The sequence below is a fragment of the Antedon bifida genome, chromosome 1 (assembly GCF_963402885.1).
Source record: "Antedon bifida chromosome 1, ecAntBifi1.1, whole genome shotgun sequence".
In the NCBI taxonomy this organism is placed as follows: domain Eukaryota; kingdom Metazoa; phylum Echinodermata; class Crinoidea; order Comatulida; family Antedonidae; genus Antedon; species Antedon bifida.
In genome coordinates this window covers 31,412,237-31,435,296 of record NC_136226.1, presented here as the reverse complement: position 1 = coordinate 31,435,296, position 23,060 = coordinate 31,412,237, and the positions used below count along the sequence as shown (strand labels likewise).

Here is a 23,060-nt window from a genome sequence, read left to right as displayed (position 1 = left end):
CTCAACAAAACGAGATTGTCAACAAAAACGTAAACATGGAAGTGAAAGAAGAAGTTACAGGATTGAAATGTGTTGCAAAATTCCTTCTGGAGGATAATGTAGAAAGCCCGGTAGTTTTAAAAGACTGTGCCAAAAACTGGCCCTGCTCAAAATGGGGATTACATAAGTTTTCCGAGTCTTTAAAAGAAAAGTTGATCAAAATTAGAATAGGGTACAAAGATAAAGGTACAGAACACAGAAAATACTGAGAGTGTGAGAACAATGCATGCTATCAATATTCATAGATATATGATATATAACTTTTATTATATATTGGTTAAGGGGCGCAGTATCAAGAGAAGGATTTGCAGATATTTGGTATGACTTCTGATGAGTCTGGTTGTCTCGAATGACCATATGATTTTTGAGTCTGCGGTGTACTCTTTGAACACAAAATTCCTGTTTAAATTTAACCAATTTACACTCTTCTTGATCTTCTTGATAGCACAATGGGAAGGTGAATGCGAGTATGAGATGGCAACCATGACAAACTTGGTGGAATGGTGCGAATCGACAAAAAGTACTGCGTCACCATCATCCTCTCAAAACCAATCAAACAAAATAACGCGGGATGACAATCCACTGATGAAATATAACCCAGAGATCTACTGGTGTTATGCTGATTATAAGTACATGGCTGAGATGTTTTCAGAAAACCAAGATATTTTGAAAGTAAAACTAAATAATAGTTAAATAATCTAAAAATATTTAAACTATATAGGCCTAGTACTAATATGCTTGTTGATTGTAAATGGTGTAGTAGACAATTGTAAATCATTGGTATTGTACCTAAATCTAAAAATTTGTTCTAAATATAAAGTGTTTACTTTTTAAATGTTCTACTTTTACTATTTACAGGAGGTTTGTTGGTCAACTCTTGGATTTGAGGGTCGTGATGGTTATGATAGCACCCTCTGGATCGGTAGTGAGGGCGCCAACACACCATGTCATTACGATTCGTATGGTTGCAACCTGGTGCTGCAAGTAGTTGGAAAGTGCGTTAAAAAAAATTGCCATTTACGAAACAAAATTCCTTAAATCTTCATGTAATCAATCAATCTCTTTATTCATCTCATCAAAACAAATAACCCTGTAGTCTGTTTTCTGTAATACCAGATATTTACATAATACAGGTGTTACACTGTACATATTTTGATGTTTATTTATATCTAGAAAGAAATGGTATCTGTTCTCACCGGATCAAACTGAGTTTCTTTACCCAACACGGATACCGTATGAAGAATCAAGTGTTTTTAGCGAAGTCAACATCATGAACCCTGACCTTGTGAAACACTCTTTATTCCAGTCAGCGACACCGCATATCGTGACGCTTCAGCCGGGTGACATCCTGGTTGTCCCGCACCATTGGTGGCATTATGTGGAGTCCTTGGAGACGAGTGTTAGTGTTAACTGTTGGATGAACTTAGTGAGTTTAAGAATATTTGGTTTATCATTTTTATGTGTACAGGTACTATTAATCACTTTTGAAAATTGTGTTTCTGAATATTTTTTTTAAAGCCTGTTGACAATGAATGTCGTTTACAAGAAGCCATCACAAGGGCAGTGTTTAGCAGGTTTTATGAAAAAAACGATCAAGAAAGTGGGGACTGGCTAAATCCCACAGAGGTATAATAAAGAAATGTTTTGAGTGTTTTGTTTTGTTTATATATTTAGGCAAATTGCCAAGGATAACCATAAGCAAATTCATTCACTATCCTTCTTAAAGGTGGCAATCTCGTTCACAAGACAAACATATACACAAGATGCTCTACATAGACAAAGTCTTATTACAAGTCTTTGAAATGGAGTTGTATTGTGTCATTAAAAAAAAATCCTGACATGACAGGACTTGAACCCAGGACCCATGAATTGGCAGCCAAGCATCATAACCACCAAGCCACAACTCCACTTCTAATAATATAATTTGTTATTCCTTTTCTTAGAGTATTGTTTCAATGGATGTCAACTTGGAATACATAAACGAAATAATGAACAATATTAAGAAGACAAGGGTGAAAAGGATATTACATGAAGACTCTGAAAAAACAGACGTTGGACGGTCACTAAAAGATGACCAATCTGCAAGATGTCATGCAATGGACAGCCCTAATGTTGGACGGTCACTAAAAGATGACCAATCTGCAAGATGTCATGCAATGGACAGCCCTAATGTTGGACGGTCACTAGAAGATGACCAATCTGCAAGATGTCATGCAATGGACAGCCCTAATGTTGGACGGTCATTAGAAGATGACCAATCTGCAAAATGCCATACAAGGAACCATCGTAAAAGAAAACTGATCGATAGCGATGTTTTGGAGGTAAAGACAAAAAGATATACTGCCTCCAGTTATGAACATTGTATGAATTTTTTCAGAGAGATCGGCGTGACTGCAGAAATTGTGCCACGTCAGGAATTGTCCAAAGAAATCAAGCAGGGAGTATCGGACATTGCTGGACAAAATAATGAACAGAATGTCGATGTAAAGACAATTTTACAATGTGTGACACATCCAAAAATTATTAGTGAAATATCCAAGTTGTTATTAGATAAGTAATAGATATATGAAATAAGATTAATTAACATAAACAAAAAATAAAACAACATAATTTAAAAAAAAACTTTTTTTGCATGTTCTTTATTTTCGATATCGGTGTTCACCCAAATAAATCAAATGTAATAACAAAAATTCTTTAGTAGTAGATCTTTTTTACTTTTTGATGATAAAATTATTTACCCATACTGTACCAACTTATTAAGTACTGCAATTTCAATCAGATTACAAAAAAATATCCCCAAAATGGAATTATCCCTGAATACAAAAATACACCGAAGACCTCCTAGCCATGCAAATATAGTTTTTGTATAAATATTCTTTAAAAAATAATTTACATTTATTAAACTTAAAAGGCGTCTGTTTTAGCTAACAAACTGTTGGCTCTCTACCAGACATTTTGCATTGCACAGTAAAATAGATTTAATTTAATACACTGTAGATTTATAAAATATTTATCTTTTATGTATAGTAGAAAATACATTCGAACCAAGTAAGTGGAATTAAATATACCCAATTCATATAAATTTACATTAAAATTTTCTTTTTTAAATACCGTATTTATTTGATAAATGCTCCGGGGCGATTATTGTTCAGGGAGTTTTAGGGTGGGCGTTTATTTGAGGGAGCCGTTGGATGTAATACGGTAACATGTATAATCAATAATAGGTGAAAAAATACAACACAATTGATATCAAGAAGTGATAAAATACAGTAAAAATTGTATCAAAATTAAATTGTAGATCATGTCAATCAATGAATTCTACTACAAATAGAAATGTGTTGTAATACAATATTGTTTATTATGCATTTTTGGCGAGGCATTTATTCGAGGAAATAAATATAATGCCCAGGGAGTTTAATCCAAATGATGTTCTATGGGAGGCAGTTAAATCATGGGAGGTGTTTATTCAAAGCAGGGCGTTTATTTCAAATGATGTTCTATGGGAGATGTTTAAATCGAGGGAGGTGTTTATTCAAAGTGGGGCGTTTATTCGAATAAATACGGTAATGAAATTATAAAAGAAATATTAATTTAAAGATAGCACTTCAAGTTAGCACATTCTAGACCAATAGAACTTGATGTCCAAGTATTGTTGACATATCTTTGTTATTTTATATAATTATTTTTGTTCAATAAATGTTCCTGTATTTTTTATACCTGGCGGCAGTGATGAATAATAATGAATAAAATATTAAACGAACATGATTCGTTAATTAATTAATCTACCTTGTTTATTTTTATAATCTATAAACCTTTTTTCTATATTCTAAAGAATTAATAATGCCTTTTGATTACTTTGCTTAGTATTATTATATATAATATATATAAAATATTTGGTATATTGATTGTTGTTTTGGCTTTTACAATTTGTTAAAACAAATGAATGTTCAATACTTAATAGTTAGCATATTTGTGTGCGTGTAGAATTTGATCTGAATATTTCATTGTTAAGCTTTGGCTATACTATCAAACTTTATGTGACAAAAAAATGTGATGTGCCCATATATGGACATGATGATGTCATATCACTACCGTATTTGGGCACATCACACTTTTTTTTGTCAAACTAGTGAGATAGTGTAGACAGAGATTTAGTCTTTTTTTAAAGATGTGTATTGTATTGCATACAGTTTGAGAATGTTTTAAAATAGTTAAATTACAAGGGAGGAACCAAATTTTGCTCACTGTGAACAACTGTATCTTGCGTAGCTTCACTCGTGTACGATAAACGCTTCTCCGTCCATTGTTGGTACGTCAAGCTTGGCGTCTTGCCAATAAGCAGTGTCAATTTATTCTGACAAAAGAAATATTTGTTGATAATACAAGCACACATATACAGTGGAATCATTATTAAGATGGATGGAGAGACAAATTGATAAATATTGTGATAGTGTCATGAACTTACCTGCAGAATAAAGGCAGCCTTTAGTCCTACAGCCTACAGTGTAAACAACAATAAAACAATTAAAGATAATAAATTGGTATAAAAGTGGTGTAAAAGTTTATAATATTATAATTCAATTCAAAATTCTTTAATCATCCCACACAGGACAATTCAAATAAAAAGATCTGGATTAAAATGATCTTACAAAATATACAAAATATCACAATACACAGTACAATATAACAAGAGTCAAAGTTCAAGAATTTAAGAGTCGGATGGCCACTGGCAAAAACGAATTTGTTTCCCTGTTTGTTCTACATGACGGGCATCGAAAGTGACACCCATGAGGCATGAGCTTTTATTTTTAAAAAACAATAAATAAACATTACAACTTGTGGCCAATGGCCAGATTGCGTGTAACCTCAAATACATGCTTGTAAAAATATTTTTAAAACACCAATATATAAAATACATAAAAAGATGAAAAATGTAAAAATTACAATGGGATCAGGCATTAAGCAGGCGGATGAAATATGGGATTGGGTTGTTGCTAAAGCGGGCAGTTCTGGGTGGTAATTGTGATATTTGGTTCCTATTTTTTGGTTCCTAATAATTCTAGTTTGTTTAACAAAGAAATGTGGTGAACTGACCAAGTAGCCAACAAAGCTCAGGTAGATGATGCTGATGACAGCCACAATGAAGTACACCCACCACGCTTGATGGTTCAACACCTGTAAGATAACAAATAGTGAACATATCAGAAAATTGCATCAAATACTGAGTCCACTCTCCAAATACTTGGGCTGGCCTAATATGTCTGGTATCCTGAAAGTGTGTCTGTCTACACTATCAAACTAGTTTGATATGACATCATCATGTCTATATAATATAGACACATCACATTTTGTTGTCACATAAAGGTTGATAGTGTAGACTTTGGTACCTTTTGGAACTCAAGAAAACTCTGGATTTAAGAGAGTCTATCCATTTTATTTATTCATTGTAGTTGTACTACTAGGTAGAGTACTACATGTATTATTTTATTTTTCATTTATTTATTTGGTATATCAATGAAGAAAAAAGGAAAATAATGAAAAGAAGTAACTTACAGAGAAAGCAAGGTAAAAGTTGATCACCATTATGACACCTGCTAAAACCCAAACCAATATTTTGATAAACCTAAAAATGAATTAAATTAATAAGTTTTTTTTTCACACATATTAATCTTAATACAATTTCAGTACAAAAATATAATAAACAAATGGTATCTGGTTGTCCTGGCAATGGTATTCCTTAACAATGCGGTCCCCTGTTAATCCTGTCATGGTCTAATCGTCTATTTTTATTTACAGTATTTATATATAATGTATATATATAAATCCAAAGGCAAATTACTGAAAAAATGACAATGCTCTGGGTATCAGTGGCTGGATCTTAATGGAGATACAAAATAAAATAAGCACTGAAAAAATGACAATGCTGTGGGTATCAGTGGCTGGATCTCAATAGAGATACAAAATAAAATAAGCACTGAAAAAATGACAATGCTGTGGGTATCAGTGGCTGGATCTTAATGGAGATACAAAATAAAATAAGCACTGAAAAAATGACAATACTGTGGGTATCAGTGGCTGGATCTCAATGGAGATACTAAAAAAAAAAGCGAAAAGCTAAATCAAAACGATAAAGTAAAACAGCCAGAAAAGTTAGTAGAGCTTTCGGGCAACACTAGCCCTTCATCAGTGCAAGTGAAGGAATTTGTTTAACGTCATAGTATAAGAACTGGCAAGTGCTGCCTGGGTGGACAGGAATAAAAGAAATACAACAAAAGGAGACAGGGTGGAGTCTATATCAGGGTGGATATATATATATATATATACTTTTTTTACGGTATCTTAATTAATGTAACTGGTTTGTAGTGAGCCTCCTATCACAAGCCCCTTGGGGTTTCCTGGAGGTCCCTTTCATCTTTAAAAATATGTTTTACTCCTTGTTTGTTTTGTGTTTTTGTTTGTTTTATGAGATGAATAAAGAGAAATTATTAATTTCATCAAAATACTTACAAACTGTTCTTGTAATTTCCCATAATCCTCTCACTGTTGGTGAAATGCAGGATGGGAAGTAACGCAAACGGCAGCTGTATACTCTGTAGAACGTTCAAACCGCTGTCCAATACGTCCAACTCACTCTGAGCACTGACAGCTACAATGATGGTCGGTACCATAGCAATTGACCGGGTCAGAAGGACTCTCTTCCATTTGGGCCATTTGATATTTAGAAATCCCTGTACAATGTAAATGTGGTGATTACAAAAATAGAAATAAAATTTGCCATATGAATCTGCCATATACACACATACAAATTTTGAAAGTTATAAAAAGTTTTATATGATTTTGAATTAAATTTTATGTATTTATGACATATATGTAAAACCAGAATAAAAATACCAAATTATTGCTAAATTAACGTCAAAATAAGATGGATAAAAAAAACTTATGGGGGCCTTGAGTACAAATTAAAGACACTTAAACAAACAATAAATTATTTCCTAGATCCAAAATTATCTAAATACAGACATATGAACAAGGATTATATTTCAACATAAAATACTATAAATATTTCTCTTTAATTTGTTATACCCTTCAGCATCTTTTCAAAGCTTACCTCCATAACAAACTGGCCTGCATATGTACCCTGAAAAAAAAAAAATTATTATTGAAAATCTTCAATCAATCAATTTAAAATTAAATGGGGGAATTTTTGTACCGTTTGCTTTTAAAATATTCTTCTGTTTACCTATAATTTCATTTCATTCATAACATTTATTTACAAATTCTGACAAAAAAGGATAAATGATGATTTACCATTTTACTAATACATAATAATATGTTGTAATAATACCATTGTGTGACATGGACCTTACCGATAAAAAATATTATCACTTACTGTCATAGTTGAACTTTGACCTGAAGCCAGCAAACCGATACCCCAAATGATGGACAGACCACGTCCATATTTTTCCCTGATCCATGGGCCCTGAAATCAAAGAAGCAATTCAATGTTAGTTAGATAATAAAATAAACAATGTGCCACAACATATAACCATACTATAATGCTGGGTAATCAAAAGCTTTATGCCCAGATGAATGTTTGAGTTATTTCTCCTCAAATACAAAATTATTGTTTTTGCCTTCCATACCTATTTTTTATGCCCATAAGGTGCACACAGCCAGAAAATACTAACACATTTTCCATAGATAATAACAGTAATATACCAGTTTTAAAGATTTAACACCAAAATAATTATACTTTTTTTCATAGAAAGAGTCATGAGTTACAACCCTGGCACTAGGTCAGGATTGAATCCTGGACCTTGGGATTGGACGGCAAGCACATTCTAAAACAGGCACGCAATACGAGAAGACTTACAGCATTTGCTAAGCTTGGGTCTTCTTTCAGATAAAATGCTTCAGCGAACACGGCCACCACAAACAAGTTGATGAGGAAAGAAATAAACAACGCTATCGCCGACTCAATCGCGTAATACATGTTTCCCTCTTCAACTTCTTGTTTTTGCTTTCTGTTGATTTTTCGCGACTAAAGAAAAAAAAACTTTTAATAGAATATCCACTTAATAAACAAATAGCCTATTGGTTAACAGAAATTGCTAAAAATGTATTTGTAAAAATAATTAAAAATTGTAAAAACTTACCAATACTAAAGCCGAATGAAGATATATGTTGTGCGGCATAATGACGGCGCCCACTATACCGACAGCTTGTTGTATTGCCGCTGAACTACAGTCTGAACAGTACGGGAAAAACAAACCCTTCATGATTTCACCTTGGTCTGGTTCAATTTTAATGTACTAGTAAGAAAAAGGAAAAAAAACGAATAGTAGACTAGTTAGTAAGAGAAACAGTTGATCGGTCTGGTTCAATTTCATTTCATTTATTTGTCTCAAAACAATAAAATACACAAACATAATAAATAACATGAGACAGGGCACCACAAAAGTGAACTAAATTAATGTACTTAGAAAAAAGGTTTTATGTGACAAGTATTTTCTTCTTGTAAAATCCACTATTAATGGTATTTTTCTTAATTTATTTCATTGTTATTATTTTTCTATGCACCCTACAATTAATAGAAATAAAAGTTAATAAATAAATAAATGAAAAAAAAGGGGCAAACAGTTATGGCCTGGGTACAAGGTATGGGTATATTTCTGGTCTGAAGTACTATTCGTTATTCTAAAAATGTAGTAGTCAAAACATCAATAATATAAGGCAATGGCAAGAATAAAACCATTATGATATTACTATGTTCAGACTTACCAAATACATAAAGCACACACCCATTGTGGTTATCAATGAACCGAAGAAAGATTCTAGAACTCGAAGTCCTAAAAATAAAACACCATTGGTTAATTATTTGACCTTTATATGATTAACAATTAACAGTAGTAAATAACATGGTAACATATTTTGCTGAATGTTTGGAATTTACAAGACTAAACCTTAATTTTGATTTGATATTGCTAGTATAGATATCATACCAAACAAGTGGCCGTATTCACCATTTACACTTAGGCTAACAGAAAAACTTAAGCTTAAAATTTAAAAAAATCTCCTATCTAAATATCTTAAATATTTATTGAGTTAAGTGAAATACTTAATATTTATTTAAGTACGATTTGTGAATACAACAGCCACTGGGCGTTAAAATAATATAATGTAGGAATAGCCACGTTGCCTTACCTCCTACATTCTCTAGAAACAAGAAAGTAAAAGTATCAAGTCCTGTAATAATACAACCAGCATAGATTGGTATGCTAGAAAAAAAAAACAAAAACAAATATATTTATGTGAATAGAATTTATTTGGTTAGGCATTTCACACAATATTCATCCTCATGGGATTATATTTATTATCAGCTCCACTGTCAACGAAGGTTACGTTCTACGATTTGTATAAAAATAATATCGTACAAAAATACTCACTGCCCGTTGCTAAGTAAATTGATTGCTATTGCAGAACCTATGACCTCCTGGATGTCAGAGCCTATGATTGCAATTTCCATCATTACCCACAATGCATATCGGGGTCCTTTAGGATACTCCTTACTGCAGACTTGCGCAAGGTCTTGACCTTTGATGAACAGGTGTTAAGATTAAAATTAAGATTAGAAAAAAAAATTACATTTATATACCGTATATCCTCTGGTATAATTCCACCCCCTAGACCTACATCCAGACCAAAAGTCAATATTACTGGGACTATACCCAGGGATATGCCTGTTTGTGAAATCAGACATAAAGTAGGGGTGGGATTAGACTCGAAGTGGGATTATACCAGAGTATATACGGTATATATATATAATATGGACAAATTAAGAATAAAATGAATTTAACTTTTTGTCTTTACTGTTGATACAGTAAAAACACAGGAATAAATTGATGTGAGTTAATTTAAATTGTAAAATATCAAAATAAACCAAAGTTTAGTTCATAAAATGGAAAATAAATAAAATATAAAATGAATTGAATTTACCTGTAACACAACCTAGTCTAGCAGATAGTAGTTGCAACACAAGACCCATTACTGTTGACCACATTAACACCCATAGTAACTAACACAAGATAAAATACACATTTTTGTCAACATTAAGGTTTCATGGGAAAGACGGAAGGGCAGAATGTGTATGTGAACATTTTAAATGGTTATAAACTATACTCTTTGATAACAATACCAGCTGCAGTCCAGAATTACCTTGATATTACTATTGCACTTATGAAAGAGAAGAATATGTAACTGATAATTCTGTAGGACCCCTTCTTTGGAACACTCTTATTCAGGGGACACTTTCCATGGGAACAAAGGAGAGGTAATAATATTATGTTTTACAGCCAACCCATATTCAGGAGGCATCCCTATTAAGGTGAAGCTTTTTGGGGTTTCTGTTTATAGATTTACCTTGTATTCTGCAATGGCACCAGACTGCAGATCAGACTCAATGTTACCAGGATCTAAGTACGCTATACTCATAAGAAAACCTGGCCCTGTAAACGCCCATAACTTACGAAAACTGAATGATTTCTGCAAAAAATAAAATAATTTGTTTACTTTTGTGTAAATAAAACCATTGTAAAAATGCTGTAATATACATATATTTCATACAAAACAAAAAGCAGGTACAGTTGATTTAATTTTCAATTTTTTTTAATCCATTCACTATAGGTAAGAGTTTAAACAACTTTATGACAAAAACAAATTTGTGGAGGTAAAATTCCTGGCAGGTATTAGAAGTTGATGGGTACATTTAAAGAAAATAAATATGCTTTCTCATACCCCCTCAAGGGCTATGCTAATTACAGTATTTTATTCATGAAAAAAGTGTGATGTGCCCAAATATGGTAGTGATATGACATCATCATGTCCATATATGGGCACATCACATTTGTTTTGTCACATAAAGTTTGATAGTGTAGACAAGGCTTTACTCTGGTTAGACAAGGGATACTTAGCACTTAGAAAAATATTTAATGAGAAGGTCTTACATTTCCTTGTGGTACGCTGACCGTAGCTTTAGTTGTATCATCTTGCTTTTCCTCTTCCTGTACATTTCCCGAAGCTGTTAAAACACCGTTTTCGTCATGGAAACTGTCAACTCCCTTGGTTCGGTCTGAACCGGGTATAAGTAATTCTTCATCCTCTTCTATAAACACCATGTCGAACTAAAGAAAGTTTGAAGAAACAATTGAAAAAAAAAATCAGAATAGCTATGCTGCGATTAATGAATCGTAGAGTAGGGCTAGCCTAACAAAAAAGGACAGAACATGACAGTTGAGTTAGGCACAGCCTAGCTAGACCAAGGCTAGTAAAGCCTATCCTACCTTACCTAGCTAGTAGGCCCTAGAGTAGTAATATAATAGGCCTAGCCTACCTGGCCTAGCTAGGGAGAATCCTAGCTTGTACTAGAGTAGTATAGGCCTAGGCCCTAGTAGTAGTACTAGGCTAGGCCTAGCTAGTTGATCCGCCATCAAATCGAACACTTTACGATCTAAAATATCTAGTATCTAGTAAGTACGCTTATCATGTATAGCTACAAATTATATTTTATTATACCTAGGCCTAATTAATTTGTTTTGGCCCTTTTTGACACAAATCACCAACACCGACTGGACACCTCCTGACAAAATCCACGCACATGCCACACACGATCATGTGAGAATTGATAACAATAGAGAGAGGGCGTTTACCACCAAACCTACCTTGGAAGAATTCGCAATGTCATTCTCGGATGATGATGTCAACAGTGCATGAAGTTTATAATATGGTCAAGGTTTATTTAGAACCACAATTTACAAACTGAAATAAAAGTTGATTGAACATACAGGTAGTTGTATACTGCAGTAAAAATTATTATTGGGCTTAAAAGGGAACAGAATAAGAAACAAAAAGAGAGCATTTTGAAACGTATTCACCAAAAATATTTCAAGATGAATCATTTTAGATAAAATAAAAAAGGATAAAACTTCAAAGAAAGATACAGAAACAATGTTTCCAATAGTCATACTTAATGGCAGTTCTTCCTAACATGTAGCATCTCGATTGCAGTTGTATTTACATAGGTAAATCTAACCTGAACTAATCGTTTTAGGTTGAGGAAAGAGCGTGTAAATAGAAAAATGGGAAAAAGACAATATGCATGTTTGAAATCAGTAGGCCTAAATGATGGCCTAGTGTACTAAAAAAAAATGACAACAGATAGCAAGACATGAAGTAAGTAGGCTAAAAGTTTTATTTGCGCCCTCTCTAGCAAGCAAGAAAGTTGCGCTTGGGATTATTCCATTTCTATGGTAGGTAAACTTTACCTCAGTGAGAACGAAAAAAATTACAACCACCTATTTGGCGCACGTCATCAACCGTGTAAAGATTCTAGTTAAATAAGAAAAATAGAGTTAAATATATACGCATTGCAGTGTACTTCGTTAAACGAATACTAAAAACACTCTAATATTCCAGGGAAGAGTGACTCTTCCCTGAATATACTAAGAAACAAATAATATCTCTTCCCATCTACTACTACTGTATGTGACGAAAAGGCAACCAAATGAAATTTCTTTCCCTTTTGTAGGCATATCGCCCACCTTTATTTTCATTGCTTCCATTTACGCATGTACACATTTTTTGTTCTTTCTTTATCGTATTCATTTCATACAAAAGTATTTTCTCTTCAGTAATATTTTTTTAACATTAACATTAACATTTTTTAAATATAACAAACCTTCCATTGTAACATCGACATGGCGCTCAGAGTGAAATATTAGCCGTGTTACAAATTGTTAAGCTCTGTCTACACTACCAAACTTTACGTGACAAAAAATGTGATGTGTCCATATATGGACATGATGATGTCATATCACTACCATATTTGGACATATCACTACCATATTTGGTCACACACCCATTTTTTTCGTCAAACTAGATTGATAGTGTGTAGACAGAGCTTTACACTGATCAATTATCACAACAGCAGCTCCAAAAAATGGCACGTTTATGTTTATGTTTGTGTAAGTCCCGTTTGCTCCAAGCATACAAACGTCGCTATCATTCCTAATTGTGTAATTCATTGTAATAATGGACAGTTTTTAAAGTTACGGTATTTCTATTCGGTAAGTACTATAAACAATAATTCCTTCTGATATAGAGCATTCATTTGAAATGTGTGCCTGTGTGATGCGCGCGCACTTACTGATGACTGTACACGTGTTGTTACGTGATAATAATAAGTAATTTGACCAATCAGACACGATGGATTATTCGAACTGTCGCTTTTCATTGGTCAGCTCGCTTGCGTTGCGCATACGTCCTTGCGTTACGTTCTAGTGGGAACCACGCTTAAACTTCCTTTCTTGCGTTGCGTCTAGCTAGTGGGAACCAAGCTTTAATATTGGTATTTTACATATTGTAGGCTTATTTTATTTTGCTAACATTTACAGACTCTAAAGCTCTGTTTACACTATCAAACTCTATGTGACAAAAAAATGTGATGTGCCCATATATGGACATGATGATGTCATATCACTACCATATTTTGGCATATCACTACCATATTTGAACATATCACTACCATATTTGGGCACATCACACTTTTTTAGTCAAGCTAGTTTAATAGCGTAGACAGAGCTTTAGAAGAACTTGCCATAATATTGTGAACGAGTTTATTCGATGATTTCGTGAAAAATGTTTCATGTGATAGCAGCATTGCGGTGTGAAAAGGCGTTCTTAAGTTTAGTCGATCTCATCTTTGGATCATAATTAAACGCATTTGTTTTTGTTTCAGACACCATCTTTGCAATGGACTCTTTGGCGTAACATTTGACTGATAACATTCAAAATGAGAAAAATAATTCGATACTCAAAATACTTTATTGTTTTGATTATATTCAAATTCTTAATAGAAACAATGCTGGTACTAAACGAGAAACAAGAAAATAAATTCGACAGAAGTAGATATTTGAATAAAATATCTGACGTGTTAGACAACAACTTTGACAGTTTAGAACGTCCCGCTTCTAATGACTCCACGTTCCAGAGTTATAAAGAAGTTGTGAGGGATTTGGAACAAAATGAAGTAAATGGCATTAGTGTACCAAACATCAGCATCACGCGAAGTAATAATGTAGACGTAAAAACCACTAAAACAATCAAAGAAACTAAAGAAAATTCGGAAAATAAAGCGATCACAGAAAATAAAGCGATCACAGAAAATAAAGCGATCACAGAAAATAAAGCGATCACAGAAAATAAAGCGATCATAGAAAATAAAGCGATCACAGAAAATAAAGCGATCACAGAAAATAAAGCGATCACAGAAAATAAAGCGATCACAGAGAATAAAGCGATCACAGAAAATGAAGCGATCACAGAGAATAAAGCGATCACAGAAAATAAAGCGATCACAGAAAATAAAACGATCACAGAAAATAAAGCAATTAAAAAAAGTAAAACGATCACAGAAAACAAAAAAACTTTACCTGAAAATTTTGATGATATAGTTCGAATAATGGAACGTTTCAAAGAAAATACGGTGAGAGTTAGACGTGGCAGAAATGACCGCAACTGGTACATAATAAGACGTATGGTCAATGGGTCAAAAATTACCAAGACAATCCCATTATACTCAGACAAGCCAGTTAATAATTACAACGTATCTTATATTATAGCAAACAAAAATGCTTGTAATGGCGATAAAGTATTCATTTTAACAATGGTCTTAGTTCAACATAAAGAGACAAAATGGCGGCGTATTCTTCGTGAATACTGGGGACAAGATAAAGTTGTGAATGGTAAACGAATTCAGCATATTTTTCTTCTGGGAAAAATACGAAATGAAACTCGTCAAAAGGAAACTGATAAAGAATCGCAAATATTTGGAGATATTGTGCAAGGAGATTTTGAAGATTCGTATCTCAATCTAACTTTAAAAACTTTGTTCGGATTTCAGTGGATCCGAGATTTCTGTCAAAATACAACATTTGTGTTGAAAATCGACAGCGATATACTTGTCAACTACCGTTCGTTGGTACCTCATCTCGTTGAATCTCCGACGGCTTCGTTTGTCGAAGGTCGTAAAATAGTTTCTACGCTCCCATTTCGACACAACACTAGTAAGTGGTACACACCGGAAGAATTGTTCCCCGAGCCAAGCTATGCCCCGTATGTTATTGGATCGTCATACCTCATGTCGTCTGACGTCAGCACAAACATTTTAAAAACAGCGCCATTTGTTCGTTTTATGCCATGGGAAGATGTTTATATAGGACTAATACTGAATAGGTTAACTCGAAATATAAAAATAAAACACAGTAACAGTTATATATATAAGTTAACAGATGGAAAAAGTGAAATGTCAATTTGTAAAGTTCGAAAGCATTTTACATTTCTTGTTAAACGTGATATCAGTAAGGACCATCTGAAGACTATTATCAGTACGTGGAAGATGGGAAAGGATGTATGCGGTCCCTCCCAATAACTTACGTTAGTCACCTTTAAGGTATATGGATGCCTACGCAATTGGCGTAACGGCTATGAGCGCTCACTGGCTCAACCCAGGGGCCACTGAGCTTATGGGGCCCCTGGGCAGTGCCCAGAGGGAAAAAAGGCTAAAACGCTTGAGGCCTCGAACGTTGGAGGGGCCTCAGGGATCTACGTTACGCCACTGGCCTACGCCTGGACACAATATGTTTTGTCTATCTGACAAAAAATACATGAAAATGCTCAGAAGGACTTCCCAATTGGACGCAACGCAAAGAGGGTTGACCAATCACAGTTCGCGACTGAGCCATCGCGTCGTGATTGGTCCAAATAACTTGCCTGCGGCGCGGATGACTTACGTCGCGCGTTTGCTTTAAAGTGGGAACGTAACCCTAATATATTTGGGTTGTTTACATTTTTTCCCACTATTCAAATGAATTCAAACAGTTTTATACAGTGTATATGGGTGGATGGAAATCACAGTAAGTTCATTGAACTTTAAGTTGTGACCCCCGTTTCAGTATAATAATAACATGCTACGGAGTATTTACTAGACTTTATTACGATTAGACTGTTTACACATTATGTAGTATTATCAGCTATCACTGAGCTGTTTCAAATGTTGTCATAGGCCTACTCTATATACATCTAGTGGGTGGCTTTGATCAACAGTTGTCCCAGTGAGTTGGTTGTCCTATATAAATCTATACTGTAAATCAAAAGAAAACACACTCAATGTCACTGGACAACATGGTATCTACCAGAGTACACTGGTGCGGGAACTCTAGCACGTAGCATTGATATCTATAGATTTTAGTGACATGATCAAATAATAACATATCAGTATACAAAGAGATTTCACCCAAAATTGTTTTTGTAAATTATTTCTCTTAACTAAATTAATTGCGATCAATAAATATGGTCATATCTGATTAACGTAACAATTGTTTCAACGGTTATTAATTAGGATCAATACCCTTAAGGTCATATCCAACTAACGTGGCAACCATTTCAATAGGTATTTATTATTGAAGCATTTGTTTATTTGGTACCAGTACTGTAGAAAATCGGTTGACTTTATACTTGAAGTAGATATGTAAACTCGAAGTTTACGAAGAACGTTACCATGAGGTATGAGATTTATGTATTGTAATGTAGTTCACATGACTTTTATGTGTTAACGGCGGCCGGACAATTAGCTTATTGTTCTTTTTATTTAAATGTGTCCGGCCGTTCCAGAGCAATAGTGGAACCAACGCGTTGATAACTGAACATTTGCGTTTTATATTGTGTTCTTTTTTTTTTCTTTTTTTTTTCATTTCATTTATTTCACTATCATCATCGCAGCCTTAGCTGAATTACAAAGATATTTACATTTTCCCAATATTACAATTTGTATAAAAGTATAAAACCAATGATAATTATATATAAAAAAGGATGCAATTTACACAAGAAATACTATACAGGAACATTCAAAAAGTTTAGCTTAAAATATTAAAATAGAAAAATAAAAACACCTAAAAGGACCAATAAGAATCGCATAGCTGTACTGGGTTGAATTTGCGTTCAATAAGCGTTTACGTGCGTTACTTCTATTCCGGCATTATTATTCATTATATATTTTGTTAATTTTTTTAAAATTTTTATAAAGAGTTTTACTAATGTTCTCTTTAATGTATCTTTTTCAATTGTAAATCTCATACCCGGAGATTCGAGGGGTCATAAATCATAAATAAAATTAAAACAAATATTCGTTGTTATGGTGTCATATTAACACATTAATTAGAGAGAATATTTTCTTGTTTTACAGACGTTACTGAATTTTAAAAGTAGGTGTTAAAACGTAAATCCAAAATGAGAAAGTTGTTTCGACACTCAAAATACATTGTTTTGCTAGTAATATTAACATGGACTATAACAGAGTTACTGAGGCTGAACGAGAAACATTTATTCAAAAAGAACGTTGACTGGAGTGGTGGAAAATTTAGCATGGATAATGCTAACAGTTCAGAAATTGCAGCGTCTAATGTTTCCACGTTTAAAATTCATAAAGATGTTGTGAGGGAAGTAGGACTACAATTAGAAAGAAACGAACTTGAAAATGTTAAAGTAGAAAAAAACACCAACATCAAGCGAAGCAGTCTAAATTTCAACAATAAACAAATCACAGAAAATGAAACATTTGAAGTATTTGACAATATACTTCAAGAAGTGGAACACTTAAAAGAAAGCGGTGTTATAATTAAAAGGAGTAAAAACAATATCTACATAATACGGCGCGTTGGTAAAGGAGTCAAAATTACTAAGACAATCCCATTATACTCAAACAAGCCAGTTAATAATTACAACGTGTCTTATATTATAGCAAACAAAAATGCTTGTAATGGCGATAAAGTATTCATTTTAACAATGGTCTTAATTCAACACAAAGAGACAAAATGGCGGCGTGTTCTTCGTGAATATTGGGGACAAGATAAAGTTGTGAATGGTAAACGAATTCAGCATATTTTTCTTCTGGGAAAAATAAGAAATGAAACTCGTCAAACGGAAACTGAAAAGGAATCGCAAATATTTGGAGATATTGTGCAAGGAAATTTTGAAGATTCGTATCTCAATTTAACTTTAAAAACTTTGTTCGGATTTCAGTGGATTCGAGATTTCTGTCAAAATACAACATTTGTGTTGAAGATCGATAGTGATATACTCGTCAACTACCGTACGTTGATAACTCATCTCGTTGAATCTCCGACCACTTCGTTCGTCGAAGGGCATCAAACGTCTGCGCAACCAGTCCGGAACAAGTACAGACGTTGGTACACACCTGAAGAACTATACCCAGAGCCAACCTACGCGCCGTACGCCGCAGGACCGTCATACCTCATGTCGTCTGACGTCAGCACAAACATTTTACAGACAGCGCCATTTGTTCGGTTTATGCCATGGGAAGACGTTTACGTGGGGCTAATACTGTATAAGTTAAAGATAGAAATAAAACACAGTAACAGCTATATGTACAGTATAGAGAATATAGGTGTAATGAGTCGTATATGTGAAATACGAAAGCATTTTACATTTCTCGTAGAACGTAGGATTAGTGACGCACGCATAAAATCTATTGTTAGTGCGTGGCGCATGAAAGAGAACTTCTGCAGTTACTTACATTAATATTGTGTTTATTCAACAACATGGTGATCCTATTATGCCTAATAATACCATAGATTTTCTCTTCCAACACAATCATTTTAGTGGATTTAATGCATTTTACTGTATATTATTAAATACTTTTTTTAAAAGTTTTTCTTATCATAGTAACTTTATATTGATGGTGATAAGTGTCGTATTCGGAGTTTTACAGTATAGAGTATAGTTTTTCCGTTTAGTAGGCTATACCGTACTTACGGTATTTAACGGAGTATTTTGAGCGTTGAGATTGATCTTAACGAAAAAGCTTGCGTTGTTAACGTTTTCTATTCGAATAATTTACAAAAAGTACTCAACGAATCTTTATGTTGATAAAGAAAGTTCCAAAAATAGAATACGACATATGAGTTGTCACATGCTAATTCAAGGTCATTACAATTCTATTACCTTCGGTACTAATATAATTGCGCCCTCTAAATTGATAAACCTTTACGTTAAACATTTGCGTTTGGGATTATTCCATTTTTATTTTAGGGAGATAATAATTTATACGGAGAGAAATTCACTGAAATCGAATAGAAATTACCAGATAAATAATTAAATAAAATTAGCATTATATTTATAAAATGAATACTACTTAAAAACTGCAAGTATTGTATCTATCTATTTTGAAATAAAAGACTTTTAGGAACACAAATAAGAATGTTCACATTAAATCGAAAAGTCCACAATAAAATAAAACCAAAACATACATTATACAGATTGTATGTGCATGTTTTGCCTACTTTGATTTACTAAAGTTTATTTGTATTATGAAAACTAAACGAAATCAATAAAAGGCTTGTGAACAAGGATTGTTGTGTTAATCAATGCGGCGTCAATGATAATAGAAATGTTATTACAAAGGGCTAAGATAATAAAAACACTGACATCTGGGAAAATGGCAATATGATTGTTCAACAATTGCAATTTAAAAATCATTTTATTCTACATTAAATATATTTAAATATATTATCCGTATATTTAATAAGCTTCCCACTAGTCGAAAGCTAAAGATTGGTTACCACTAGAACGCAGCGAAAACAGCTAAAGCTTGGTGTCCACTAGTCGACAGCCAAAGCTTGGTTCCCACACTAATCGACAGCTAAAGCTTGGTTCCCACACTAATCGACAGCTAAAGCTTGGTTCCCACACTAATCGACAGCTAAAGCTTGGTTCTCACTAGTCTACAGCTAAAGCTTGGTTCTCACTAGTCTATAGCCAAAGCTTGGTTCTCACTAGTCTACAGCTAAAGCTTGGTTCTCACTAGTCTATAGCTAAAGCTTGGTTCTCACTAGTCTACAGCTAAAGCTTGGTTCTCACTAGTCTACAGCCAAAGCTTGGTTCTCACTAGTCTACAGCTAAAGCTTTGTTCCCACTAGTTGACAGCCAAAGCTTGGTTCCCACTAGTCTATAGCTAAAGCTTGGTTCTCACTAGTCTACAGCCAAAGCTTTGTTCCCACTAGTTGACAGCCAAAGCTTGGTTCTCACTAGTCTACAGCTAAAGCTTGGTTCTCACTAGTCTATAGCCAAAGCTTGGTTCTCACTAGTCTACAGCTAAATATTGGTTCTCACTAGTCTACAGCTAAAGCTTGGTTCTCACTAGTCTACAGCTAAAGCTTGGTTCTCACTAGTCTATAGCTAAAGCTTGGTTCTCACTAGTCTACAGCCAAAGCTTGGTTCTCACTAGTCTACAGCCAAAGCTTGGTTCTCACTAGTCTACAGCTAAAGCTTTGTTCCCACTAGTTGACAGCCAAAGCTTGGTTCTCACTAGTCTACAGCTAAAGCTTGGTTCTCACTAGTCTACAGCTAAAGCTTGGTTCCCACTAGTCGACAGCCAAAGCTTGGTTCTCACTAGTTGACAGCTAAAGCTTGGTTCTCACTAGTCTACAGCCAAAGCTTGGTTCTCACTAGTCTACAGCCAAAGCTTGGTTCTCACTAGTCTACAGCTAAAGCTTTGTTCCCACTAGTTGACAGCTAAAGCTTGGTTCTCACTAGTCTACAGCCAAAGCTTGGTTCTCACTAGTCTACAGCCAAAGCTTGGTTCTCACTAGTCTACAGCTAAAGCTTTGTTCCCACTAGTTGACAGCCAAAGCTTGGTTCTCACTAGTCTATAGCTAAAGCTTGGTTCTCACTAGTCTACAGCTAAAGCTTGGTTCTCACTAGTCTACAGCTAAAGCTTTGTTCCCACTAGTTGACAGCCAAAGCTTGGTTCTCACTAGTCTACAGCTAAAGCTTGGTTCTCACTAGTCTACAGCTAAAGCTTGGTTCTCACTAGTCTACAGCTAAAGCTTGGTTCTCACTAGTCTACAGCCAAAGCTTGGTTCTCACTAGTCTACAGCTAAAGCTTTGTTCCCACTAGTTGACAGCCAAAGCTTGGTTCTCACTAGTCTATAGCTAAAGCTTGGTTCTCACTAGTCTACAGCTAAAGCTTGGTTCTCACTAGTCTACAGCCAAAGCTTGGTTCTCACTAGTCTACAGCTAAAGCTTGGTTCTCACTAGTCTACAGCTAAAGCTTGGTTCTCACTAGTCGACAGCTAAAGCTTGGTTCCCACTAGTTGACAGCCAAAGCTTGGTTCTCACTAGTCTACAGCTAAAGCTTGGTTCCCACTAGTTGACAGCCAAAGCTTGGTTCTCACTAGTCTACAACTAAAGCTTGGTTCTCACTAGTCTACAGCCAAAGCTTGGTTCTCACTAGTCTACAGCTAAAGCTTGGTTCTCACTAGTCTACAGCCAAAGCTTGGTTCTCACTAGTCTATAGCTAAAGCTTGGTTCTCACTAGTCTACAGCTAAAGCTTGGTTCTCACTAGTCTACAGCCAAAGCTTGGTTCTCACTAGTCTACAGCTAAAGCTTTGTTCCCACTAGTTGACAGCCAAAGCTTGGTTCTCACTAGTCTACAGCCAAAGCTTGGTTCACACTAGTCGACAGCCAAAGCTTGGTTCCCACTAGTCGACAACTAAAGCTTTGTTCCCACTAGTCGACAGCTAAAGCTTGGTTCCCACTAGTCTATAGCTAAAGCTTGGTTCTCACTAGTCGACAGCCAAAGCTTGGTTCCCACTAGTCTACAGCTAAAGCTTGGTTCCCACTAGTCGACAGCCAAAGTTTGGTTCCCACTAGTCGACAGCCAAAGTTTGGTTCCCACTAGTCGACAGCTAAAGTTTGGTTCCCACTAGTCGACAGCTAAATATTGGTTCTCACTAGTCTACACCTAAAGCTTTGTTCCCACTAGTCGACAGCTAAATATTAGTTCCTACTAGTCGACAGCCAAAGCTTGGTTCCCACTAGTCGACAGCTAAAGCTTGGTTCTCACTAGTCTACAGCTAAAGCTTGGTTCTCACTAGTCTACAGCTAAAGCTTGGTTCCCACTAGTCGACAGCTAAAGCTTGGTTCTCACTAGTCGACAGCTAAAGCTTGGTTCTCACTAGTCTATAGCTAAAGCTTGGTTCTCACTAGTCTACAGCTAAATATTGGTTCTCACTAGTCGACAGCTAAAGCTTGGTTCTCACTAGTCGACAGCTAAAGCTTGGTTCTCACTAGTCTACAGCTAAAGCTTGGTTCTCACTAGTCGACAGCTAAAGCTTGGTTCTCACTAGTCGACAGCTAAAGCTTGGTTCTCACTAGTCGACGCAGCGAAAAAAAAAACAATTTGAGAAAATAAATTACGTTTAGCCTATGTTTACGTTTAAGTTACAATGTTCTGCATTATTTTGTTTGCTCCAAAAATGCAGTATTCAACCATTGGGGTACAATCCATGCGCAGTCATGGGGAAAGACAATTGATCGATTTTGTGCAATAATTAAAAAAATACTAGAGAATTCAGATTTACAAAAGGGTATTACACCTATAATTGTTTGGTAACGTGTCCGCCATACTCAATCGAGTACCCTAATCAATAAGTTGTATTCTAGTTATCCTATTAATGGAGTGGCGAGTTTCATAGGACGGTTTTAGTGCGCTGAGAAATGATACATCACGTTACGACTTGATTTTGTAAGTAGTTTTTTTAATTATTAGTAATCATAAACTCGTTTTAATGATTTCATATAGATTAGATTTTCTACACACACCATTTTCTGATGAACAACATTGATTGTAAACTACCTCATAGATCGGCAATGTACATCATTAGTACACCATTCATGTTATTATATAAAGCTCTGTCTACACTATCAAATTAGTTTGACAAAAAAGGTGTGATTATGTGCCCAAATATGTTAGTGATATACCCAAATATAGTAGTGATATGACATCATCCTGTCCATATTTGTGCACATCACATTTTTTGTCACATAAAGTCTTATAGTGTAGACAGAGCTTTAGGCCTTCGTGGTGTGATCAATCAAGCATAACATC

At 34.6% G+C, this 23,060-nt stretch overlaps 3 protein-coding genes across 4 annotated transcripts; 2 read left to right on the top strand and 1 right to left on the bottom strand.

Moving 5' to 3' along the window:
• Positions 1-35: 35 nt before the first annotated feature.
• LOC144849883 (HSPB1-associated protein 1 homolog) lies at positions 36-2,690 on the top strand. The gene is made up of 6 exons (XM_078706983.1): positions 36-225; positions 485-711; positions 898-1,034; positions 1,213-1,465; positions 1,558-1,665; positions 1,983-2,690. Exons 1-6 carry the CDS (start codon positions 36-38, stop codon positions 2,595-2,597), a joined length of 1,530 nt encoding a protein of 509 aa, XP_078563109.1. The 3' UTR covers positions 2,598-2,690.
• On the bottom strand, positions 2,678-11,708 carry LOC144849699 (uncharacterized). 2 transcript variants are annotated; one of them, XM_078706711.1, is made up of 16 exons: positions 11,611-11,708; positions 11,043-11,219; positions 10,459-10,581; positions 10,036-10,114; positions 9,486-9,633; positions 9,244-9,317; positions 8,821-8,888; positions 8,196-8,351; positions 7,913-8,080; positions 7,430-7,519; positions 7,148-7,177; positions 6,547-6,767; positions 5,593-5,662; positions 5,134-5,214; positions 4,505-4,537; positions 2,678-4,393 (listed from the first exon to the last, which is right to left on the bottom strand). In XM_078706711.1, the coding sequence occupies exons 2-16, from the start codon at positions 11,211-11,213 to the stop codon at positions 4,256-4,258; spliced, it is 1,650 nt and encodes a 549-aa protein (XP_078562837.1). In that variant the 5' UTR covers positions 11,214-11,219; positions 11,611-11,708; the 3' UTR covers positions 2,678-4,255. The 2 variants fall into 2 exon arrangements, with proteins under 2 accessions (XP_078562837.1, XP_078562845.1); XM_078706719.1 differs by having other exon boundaries at positions 11,043-11,228; positions 11,615-11,681.
• A 2,246-nt stretch (positions 11,709-13,954) lies between these two features.
• Positions 13,955-18,690, top strand: LOC144836010 (beta-1,3-galactosyltransferase 2-like). Its single transcript, XM_078691181.1, has 2 exons — positions 13,955-15,116; positions 18,293-18,690. Exons 1-2 carry the CDS (start codon positions 13,955-13,957, stop codon positions 18,688-18,690), a joined length of 1,560 nt encoding a protein of 519 aa, XP_078547307.1.
• Positions 18,691-23,060: the final 4,370 nt, after the last annotated feature.

Coding starts and splice junctions, on each gene's coding strand:
- LOC144849883 (XM_078706983.1), top strand. CDS start 36: ATGGAAGTGAAAGAAGAAGTTACAGGATTGAAATGTGTTGCAAAATTC. Junction 712..897: donor AAAACCAAGATATTTTGAAA/GTAAAACTAAAT, acceptor TACTATTTACAG/GAGGTTTGTTGGTCAACTCT. Junction 1,666..1,982: donor ACTGGCTAAATCCCACAGAG/GTATAATAAAGA, acceptor TCCTTTTCTTAG/AGTATTGTTTCAATGGATGT.
- LOC144849699 (XM_078706711.1), bottom strand. CDS start 11,213: ATGGTGTTTATAGAAGAGGATGAAGAATTACTTATACCCGGTTCAGAC. Junction 10,115..10,458: donor GTGCCATTGCAGAATACAAG/GTAAATCTATAA, acceptor ATCTTGTGTTAG/TTACTATGGGTGTTAATGTG. Junction 5,663..6,546: donor GGAAATTACAAGAACAGTTT/GTAAGTATTTTG, acceptor ATTCATTTTTAG/GTTTATCAAAATATTGGTTT.
- LOC144836010 (XM_078691181.1), top strand. CDS start 13,955: ATGCTGGTACTAAACGAGAAACAAGAAAATAAATTCGACAGAAGTAGA. Junction 15,117..18,292: donor GACGGCTTCGTTTGTCGAAG/GTCGTAAAATAG, acceptor CGTTCGTCGAAG/GGCATCAAACGTCTGCGCAA.